The 10,000-nt window shown below is 44.0% G+C and overlaps 1 protein-coding gene across 1 annotated transcript in view; it reads right to left on the bottom strand.

Moving 5' to 3' along the window:
• The window catches only part of LOC311149922 (plexin-A2-like), a 221,719-nt gene that overhangs the window by 34,661 nt on the left and 177,058 nt on the right, over positions 1-10,000 (bottom strand). Inside the window, exons 17-19 of the mRNA XM_084187151.1 lie at positions 3,787-4,026; positions 3,333-3,476; positions 2,551-2,785 (exon numbers count right to left, since the gene is read on the bottom strand). Coding sequence (XP_084043277.1) covers positions 2,551-2,785; positions 3,333-3,476; positions 3,787-4,026 — 619 coding nt within the window. The remainder of the gene's footprint in view (positions 1-2,550; positions 2,786-3,332; positions 3,477-3,786; positions 4,027-10,000) is intronic.

Here is a 10,000-nt window from a genome sequence, read left to right as displayed (position 1 = left end):
ACAACCCCCCCAAACACACACATATTTACTTCTGGTGGCCAGTAAATTGGCTGTACTGTACAGTATCTGAGCTCCTGTGTGTCAGTCCCCCGCTGTTAGAGGCTGCAGGTGAGAGGTGGTTAATTGGCCCCATCCTGACTGAGTCCTGCTCTGCCCTGAGGGAGGCCTCTCTACAGCCAATCATATATTTCCCGCCTACCCCGCAGCCCCCCAGCCCCCCTGCTACCCCAGCCCAGGGCTCAGACTCAGACCCCTGGAGTGGAACCCAGGTACCTATCTGCCCCTCTAAATCCACCCTCTGGGCACTAAACTCCTCCTGACCACAGCTATTGGTTTAAACATGACTTCTCGGTCTGTCTCCTCGCCTGTGTGTGTGTGTGTGTGTGTGTGTGTATGTGTGTGTTTCTGCCTATCTTTCTGTCTGTGGCCAGGGCTTTAGCTCTGTAGCCCCATGCAGCCGTGTCTGCCACTGCCCTGACACAAACCAGATTTATAAGACAATGACATTTGGAGATAGTGGAGGCTGCTGAGGGGAGGATGGCTCATAATAATGGCTGGAAAGGAGCAAATGGAATGGCATCAAACACATGGAAACCATATGTTGGATGTATTTGATGCTATTCCACTTATTCCGCTCCAGCCATTCCCACGAGCACGTCCTCCCCAATTAAGGTGCCACCAACCTCCTATGTTTGGAGGATATAACCTTCTAGTATACTATTTATTCTGTATGTCCCGCCTTCTATACGCAGGTTGGTATTTATTGTCATTAATCTTGCCATGGAGGCAGCTCTACAGAGTGGTCACTAGCTGGCACAGCCACAAAGTCATAAAACCTTTTTTTAAACCTAACCCTAACCTTAACCACACTGCTAACCATTATGCCTAACCCTAACCTTAAATTAACACCAAAAAGCTAATTTTTGTTTTCATTAACTTTTACGATATAGACAATTTCGACTTTGCAGCTGTACTCATCTAGCGGAAATCACTCAGTTCTGCCTCAAGGGCAAGATTCATGACAATAAACATCAACCTGTCTTCTATACATTTAATTCAATATGTTGGGACATTCTACATTCAGAGTGGTAAAGCTGTGTTCAGGGTGGCTGGAGGGGATACATAACATAAGGAGAGAATTGAGAACTAAATCAAATCAAATCAAACAAATGACTTAGTCAACCGTTCTCAATTGACACAAGGCCATACGTGAGTCTTTCCCAAGACACCGTCACTGGCCATAGTCATATATAACATGTACTAGCATAACACAACACATTAGATCAACTAGAATGACACACTCATTCACGGTTGCACAAAAAGAGCTGTGCGCAAACCATGTCCCAAGATATTCGAATGAGCCACCGCCCCTACATACTTTTTTTAACTGCAAAGAACCATTGAAACCTCAAAGGGTTCTTTGGGTCAGTATGGTTCCACATAAAACCATTACCCTTCCCAAAGAACCCTTGAGGAACCCACATTTTTTAGTGTGCAGGGGCCTTTGTGAGTGTGTGTGTGAGTGTTTGTGTGTGTGTAGGACATTAGAGCTCAAAACTAACACAGATGTATCAGGCTTTAACTAAGCCTGCCTAACAATCTTAAACGAGACCATGCCTTTACAACAAACTGAAACACACACTGTCACACACACACACAGACCAGAACACACATGCCACACACACACATGCCACACACACACACTATGCGTTCAGTGCATCCGTGATACAGAAAATGCCTGCATGAAATAAAGATGATATGCCATTCCAAATCTGTTCATAGGAAAACATTGTGTTTAATCAGTGTGTGAGTCAGTGTTTGTAAGTAAGTGTGTGTGTGTGTGTGTGTGTGTGAATGAGTCAGTGTGTGTGAACAATAGACAAGCACCATGTGGATATAGTGTCCAACGATCGTGGTCACAAAGAGGGCAAACTGAAGTAGCAGAGACTATGTGTGTCAGACAAAACCTGACTCACTGACCCAGATTCACAATACCTCATATTATATTATGCAACACACATTACCAGTAACTGACTTACTACGCAGAAACACCCATTTGTGTCTTTCAATGTATGCACTCACTAACTGTAAGTCGCTCTGGAGAAGAGTGTCTGCTAAATGACTAAAATGTAAATGTAAATTATACCATGACTTAGTGGAGCCCAGTCAATGCACTCTCACTGTCACCATTTAAATTGTGAACTCAGCTAGCTCGCTCAGTCATTAGCCCTTCAAAGAGACCGGAATCAAAGTGTCTCAAAAATAGCCAAGTAGAGCAGAAGAGGACCAAACGTAATTGCAGTACTCGTCAAAGACATTTTGATGTCAGTTTCCAATGTAATTGGATTACTTTGTTGTCTCTGGGCTTAACTGACCTTCCGTAGTCTACACGATAATTTGTGTTATGAGTTACAACTAATAGTCTATGGTTGATTTGTTGAATGTCTATGGATTTCCCTAGATGCATTGATGCATATCAATGTTACTGATAGCCTACTGCTAGTCTGCAGAGCATCTACAGCTGGACTATCTAAATAAAGTGTTACCCACCTTCCTTGCACTCCAGGGCGACCCGGGACTCCAGGTTGTCCATCTGCATCTGCAGGCGCTTCAGGGTGAGGTCATTCTCCCGCGACTTGCGTTTGTATGCGATGAGGACGAGGATGACGATGATGAGGAGGAGGCCTCCGCCGGCGGCGATACTGACGATGGCGGGGAGTGTGAGCAGGCTGTCTGACAGGATGTGTACTGACCCCGGAGACACGTGGAGACCGCCCACCTGGACCTGAATATCACACACACACATAGTTACACACGTTCAAACACACACACACAGGCATGCACGCACACACAATAGATTCAGTTTAATAAACCCATACAGTGTACAGACACATTGTGCATAGACACACACACACACACACACACACAGACACACAACACAAATGCACACACACCAACACACCCCGTCATCGAGGAGAGTGAAGAGTGAAGTTCTGGGGGCTTGCACTCAATAAGTGAGCAGACTAGTAGAAATAATTGCAGTGGATTCTAACAGAACCTTTTGACGGCTCGAGCCCAGTCACACTGCTCCCTCTTTGACCTGTTTCTCTCAGCTGAATGAACAACCACAAATGTGCCAAAACAATGGAGTTTACAGGTCAAACTTTATGGAAAAGAAACCACAGAGACACGCCGACACACAGAGAGACAGAATAGAGAGACAGGAAGAGGGTGTGTGTGTGTGTGGGTGTGTATGTGTATGTGTGGGTGTGTATGTGTATGTGGTGAGCCCCTGTGTGCATGCGTGTGTTTGGATAGACTGACTGACGTACCATGACTTTGTACTGGCCCGTAAGGTTAGGGGGCTCACACAGCAGCTGGGTCTCAGACACAGTGACAGAGCAGGGGGTCACCCCGATCAACACAGTGTAGTTGAGCTTCACCCCCCCTGAGGCATGGGGCACCAGGTTTCTGCCCTGTGGGGGGAGAGCAAGGAGAGGGGGATGAGAGGGGGACACTTGTACTCACTGCTAAATTAAATTATTACTTAAAATAAAGTATTGTTTGTTATGGTACAGCTGCTATGATAGTTATACTGTAGAACACAATGCCATACTAGGATGTTTATACCTCAGGCATAACTGCAGATTAATGGTTGCATTCAAATACCCTAAACCCTCTCTTGGTTTCTAAAGAGAGTTACTGTAAAGGCCCTGTAAAAAGGGCTTTATTAATCATTTTTATTGATTGATTGATTGATTACAATCCCATGTCCTTCTGCCATACCTTGAGAATGATGGGCGATCCAGGCTTCTGTTCCAGGACTCCATTGGTGCTGAGAGGTTCAAAGTATGGGTTGGGGTAGTAGAGGAAGGCGGTGTTGTTATACACCAGCAGAGTCTGGACGTTGTTGAAGATGAACCCAAACTCATCAGCGTGTTTGGCCGTGTCCAGACCTGGACGGTACTCTGCGACCAGGGACGGGGCAAAGCAACTCATACTGGTGGTGTTCAGAACCTTACACACCTGAGAGGGAGGGGGGAGAGGGGGAGAGAGGGTGGGAGAAGGGGGAGAGAGGAGGGGAAGAGAGAGAGAGAGAGAGAGAGAGAGAGAGAGAGAGAGAGAGAGAGAGAGGAGGGGATGGAGAGAGAGGGAGAGAGAGATCAAGGGAAGGGGAGAGAGAGAGAGAGAGAGAGAGAAAGAGAGAGCGAGACAGAGAGACAAATAAGCTTTTGAGATGCTTTATGCACCAAAAGATTGAAACAGGCAACCAATCCACCATAGCTAGCCATCATGCTCTAATAATCTAAGCTTTCCTATTTGAGACATGAAACAAGAGCAAGTCAAGTGGGATCAGCTGAGACAGACAGTGCAGTTCATCTGTCTGGCTTTACTCTTTCCATTCTAAAAGCTGAACGAGTAGATTCATAACATGTAGCCCAACAACCACCTACTGTAATACCATGTAAAATCAAGTGTTAATTGAATGTTACCCTTCATACAATAGCACACACTGGCATAGCTAAGAGCTTGAGGCTGATAATATTCACACCAAGCACGCTACTTTTCAGATAAGTTTTCAATAAATCTCTCTCCAGTGGTGCTGAAAGAGCCTAATACCAAGAAAAGTGAGATGATAAAGTGTCAGTCATCAATCATTCTCTTACACAGGGCATTGGGGGCACTGGAGGAGTTGTGGCACTGGGGATATCCCCCACTCTACTGGTCACGGATCCTAGTATGGCAGGTTGAGGTGAAGTCAGGGCTTCTTGAATAACACAACACTCCTCCCTGTCTGTATGCCCAGGAGCGGCCATTTTCCCTGTGAGGGAACGAGGGTAGGACCTGCAGCACTATCACTAACAGTAGAGGAACCTGATTGATTACTGTGCTGCACTCCTGCTGCTGGGAGCCTTTTATCCCCCCCCCCCCCCCCCCCTCTCTCTCTCTCTCTGAGGAGAAACTTAATTAGAGCTAAATATCTTTAAAGCTTCGTAGCGCCAGCAGAGTACCATGCCTCTTACCTGTTGTCCTCTGCTATAGTCTAGAGCCGGGAGGGAGGACCAGCGATCGATACAAACTCATCTCGGACAAACTTGGTCGCACCATCTATTGCATTTGGCAGGCAGAAAAACCTAAGCAATGCAGACAAAGTATTTTCTAAGGCAGTGCACAGCTTAAGTGTGCAGCAGGGGGGATTGTCTTAGCTACTCAAGCCATGCTCTTTGAGTTAGAACTACAGAAGAGAACTACAGAAGAGAACTACAGAGTACAAGAGTATTTCTCCATGCAGGAAGGCATACTAGGCTGCATTATTAAGTAGCTAGTTGTATGGTAACATAGTCTTTGGACTGGTGCTGCTGGAGGCCCGTGGAGTTGGGTTCAGCAGGAAGGCAGCTCTGCTCCCTGAGAAGAGACTGAGATAACCCGAACACGGTTCCCACATTACAGTTGTTGCCATGAGGGCTGCTGCGGCTGAGCTTGGTGTCTTTGTGTTGGCCCACACTACGAGGCCTAAATGCTCCCATGCGACTCCTGTAGTGTAGTGACATCGAAAATCGAGTTTGCATGTTAGTGAGAACTGGAATATGAGAGAGAGAGAGAGCGAGAGAGAGAGAGAGAGAGAGAGAGAGAGAGAGAGAGAGAGAGAGAGAGAGAGAGAGAGAGAGAGAGAGAGAGAGAGAGAGAGAGAGAGAGAGAGAGAGAGAGAGAGAGAGAGAGAGAGAGAGACTAAGCCCTTTTAAAAATGGATCCAACTCTGTAGCACTGCTGACACACTTTCTAAAAGCATCTACTACCGTAATCCCTTTATACTGTATGTTACAGAGAGAGCTTAAATGAGAGTTATAGAGAAAATACTGAGGGAAATACATACTGTATACTGCAGTCTTATATTGTGCTAGCTATGATTATCAAAAGGTGTTTGTGAATGTATTTACTTATTCACTTAAAAGATTCCTGCCAATAAGTATTTAATTAGCTACATACACTTAGGGCTCTATTTTAACAAACCTGACACATTGGTAAATCTAAGCGCTGGCGGTAGCGCTATAGGTCCTGGGTGTGTCAGAAATATTTTAGCTATTTTCACAGCCGGAATTATGAGCGCAATAGCTGGCGGTAGCGCGAAAGGGCTGGGTTTTGATGAATAAACAAGTTGTAGGTGTGACGAGGGCTTGGCCACTCACTGGCCAATCAAGGCAGTCCATGGCTTAACACTGCATGGGTTTGTCTTTTTTGATTTCACCTTTATTTAACCAGGTAACTAAAGTTCTCTAGGTTATTGCCGGTTTTTGCGTGGTCATCAACCCCAATTCCGCTTGGGGCACGGTAACGAGTGATAGCAACAGTAAACAAAACATCCAGTGTTCGCTCAATATGTTTGGAGTGTTGACAGTCAACATTGTTTTAATTGCTTCAACGAGTATAGGCCTTTACGCATCGCACTTCTCCTCAAATAAAAAATACTAAATGGTGTGGTAAGTGTGAGGCGCGTTCTCAATAAGCAAGATATAGCCTGGGCCTACCATTGATACTGTATTATAGGACTGAATAATTTAATTTAATTTGAAGGAGCATGTCTTTTGATAACCGGACAAGAGGCGCTCTTTGGAAATGGGAATGGATACAAGCCGAATGGAGTATGCACTGCAGGTACAGTAGGCCTATGTGAATTGTGAATAATGCAAAAGCATGTCGGCAAAAGCCTCAGGAGTAGACCATTTAGAAACATTGTATGGCTAGGCTGCTTGGCTACTGCATGGCCATGATAAGAAAGACACCAGACACATTGCTGTTGAACCAGCTTTCGCAATAGTAGGGTAACTACTATAAGGTCTTGTTTTTTAATCAAATGAAACGGAAAACAAACAATTGTTAGAGGAAAATAAGTGAAATGTTTCTAAATGTGAGTGTCATCGGATGATCTCATCTCTCGTTCCATGTTGGGCATATAGCCTACATGAAGGGCTTTTTACCCACATCCCAAATAATAACAGGAGCTGGCTAAAATTAGGTAATACCCTACATAGATAAAAAGAGGATGTTTTGCTGCTGCCAAACTTGATCTTTTACAGTTTTTTCAAAGTGCAAAACTACACACCAAATCTCCAAAACCATAAGCTATTTCTCAGCCTTTGACTCAGTTGTCAATTGCATCAAACACTTTTTTCAAAACACTACACACAATTCTCTACCAAAAACACAAAAATCTAACAGGGAGTGACTTGCTTTCCTTTTCCAAACACAACCAATCAAAATGCTACACTTATTCACCAGGTCACACACACACTCCTCACATGTGCAAACACTATTTGCTTAACTGATCACTAACCAATCACTGCTTTACTGTAGTATAGGCCTATAAGTAGGTCAAAGGTCAGATTACCTGTTTTGAACAATGGATGCCAACAATGGACAGAGAGCAAGAGGATTAGGAGGGAGAGGCAGGGGACAACAACGAGGACAAATTCAAAGACGAAGAGTTGGAAGAGGAGGAGGAGGAGGAGGAGTAGGAAGAAGAGGAAGTGGAAGAGGAAGAGGAAGAAGAGGATGAGGGCAAAGAAGAGAAGGAAGGAGAGCCATCTCTGATGAGATTAGGGCAACACTTGTTGATCATGTGATCAACCACGGTTTGACAATGAGAGAGGCTGGACTGAGAGTCCAGCCCAACTTGAGTCGATTTACAGTGGCGTCCATAATTCGAACCTTCAGAAATGAGAAAAGGTATGCAACTATCTAATGACTATTTTAGCATTACAGTAATGTACTGTAAAATACGTATGACTGCATAGTATTGCATAAACATTTGTAACTCTAAGCCATCCATTTATGCACTGCATTGAATGAATGAGGTTGGTTATCATGCTGTACTACATTTTTTTGTACATTGTTTACAGTTCCTATGCTGAACACATACTGTGTTTGAATTCTGTACAGAGTGGAAAGGCAAAGACATCATGGAGGACGAGGACGCTTGTTTACAGATGTACAAGAGACTGCAATTATAAATATGGTTTTGGCCAGCAATGCTATTAGGATTCGAGAGATAAGAGAGCATATCTTGAATAATGACACCATATTTAACAGCATCAATGCTGTAAGCCTGTTGACCATACAACGCATCCTCCAACGGCACCAAGTGACGATGAAAAAACTTTACAAGGTGCCATTTGAAAGAAACTCTGACAGAGTCAAGAATCTGCGACATGACTTTGTAGAGGTATGTATGCAACACTACTTCCAGTACTTCAGACATACCATATTTACTCATCTGTATATCCTTTTGTCTGTTACAGAGAGTATTGGAGATGGATGCCCATGTAATTCGGCATTAATTTATTTATGTGGATGAGGTTGGCTTCAACCTCACCAAAACCAGGCGCCGCGGAATAAATGTAATAGGACAGAGGGCAATTACCAATGTCCCTGGACAGCGTGGGGGTAATATAAATATGTGTGCTGCCATCACTCAAAACGGGGTCCTCCATCACAATGCCACACTGGGTCCGTACAACACCGGCCATATGCTTACTTTTCTGGATGCAATTTACACAATGCTTGTCCCTGATCCAGATCAGGAGCCTGCTAGATTTGTGGTTATATGGGACAATGCTAGTTTTCACCGGGCTGTTCTGGTCCAAAACTGGTTTGCCACCCATCCACAATTTGTAGTTTTGTACCTACCCCCATATTCACCTTTTCTAAATCCCATAGAGGAATTATTCTCAGCCTGGCGCTGGAAAGTGTATGATCGCCAACCCTATGCCAGCATGCCGCTTCTCCAGGCAATGGAGGACGCATGTGGGGACATAGAGGTTGCCTCTGTCCAAGGTTGGATACGCCATGCTAGGAGATACTTCCCTCGATGTTTGGCAAGAGAAAACGTATCTTGTGATGTGGACGAAGTATTGTGGCCAGACCCAGCCCGGAGAAGAGATGAAGCATAGCTTAGCACTGGTGACTGCCCCCCCCCTACCAATTCCTGGACTGCCCCCCCGGGACCCCACACACACAATTGTGTTCTTTACTGTATTCTAAAGAATATACTTTTGGTTTACATATGTTTATGGTTTTGTTGTATGCTACTGTATACAACCGTAATGTTTGGCCTAATAAATATTTTCTGTTTCTACATTGCATTGGTGTTTACAGTGTACTTGTTACCCCTCTCAGCAGATTACTTTCACTGTAGAACATTGTATTGAAATATAGATATAAACCTATGAAAGACCAAAGCGCTTTAGATTTAGAACAACAGTGTTTACATGGTATATCCAAAAATGTACTATTATGAAAGAAGTGTTTGCCATTTGATGCAAATGCTTCATTCTGACATGTGTTTATGGCATTTTGAATGCAGTGTTACATTTTGAAGGAGATGTGAGGCATTTTGCGTGTGCAGTTTTGGGAATTGTGTGTAGAGTTTTGAAAAAAGGAGACATCGTTTTGAAAACGTGTGTAAGCAGTTGGAAAAAACTGTAATAATGCTTTGGTGATTAAAAATGTTTTCAAAGTGGTCTCACGAGCCAAACCCTTTATTGACAGTCTTGACTACTTGGCGAATGCATTGGGCAGGACAAAAAAAACAGCCTTCATTGCTTGGTTTTTAATAAAATGAAACAAAATGAGAAAAAACGTTTTTTTTTTTTTTTTTATGTTTCTAAATACAAGGTGGATAGGCTACGCTTCCGTTGTCAAAATCCATGCCATAACCAACCGCGTTACTGCTAAGACCAGCTTTCGGTTAGTCTTAAATAGTGCATACTGAAATTGGCACTTTGGAGCACGTTTTTAAGGACACACCTCAGATATTGCCACCCCTCCCACCTCAGCACAAGACAGGTAAATTACTGATCCTTGTGCTAGGGTTTGAAAAAAGAAGAGCGCTGGCTTTAACAGGTAGAAATTGCAAAGGAGTGTGCGTTTGACAATTGCGCTGGCTTCACGCCAGCAAAAATAGAGCCCTTCGAATAATTTATCTCCCATATTCAGAGACTGT

This window comes from Coregonus lavaretus, assembly GCF_964263955.1.
Source record: "Coregonus lavaretus genome assembly, chromosome: 22".
In the NCBI taxonomy this organism is placed as follows: Eukaryota; Metazoa; Chordata; class Actinopteri; order Salmoniformes; family Salmonidae; genus Coregonus; species Coregonus lavaretus.
The sequence above is the reverse complement of the archived record's forward strand: the minus strand, read 5'-3'. Positions and strand labels throughout refer to the sequence as shown.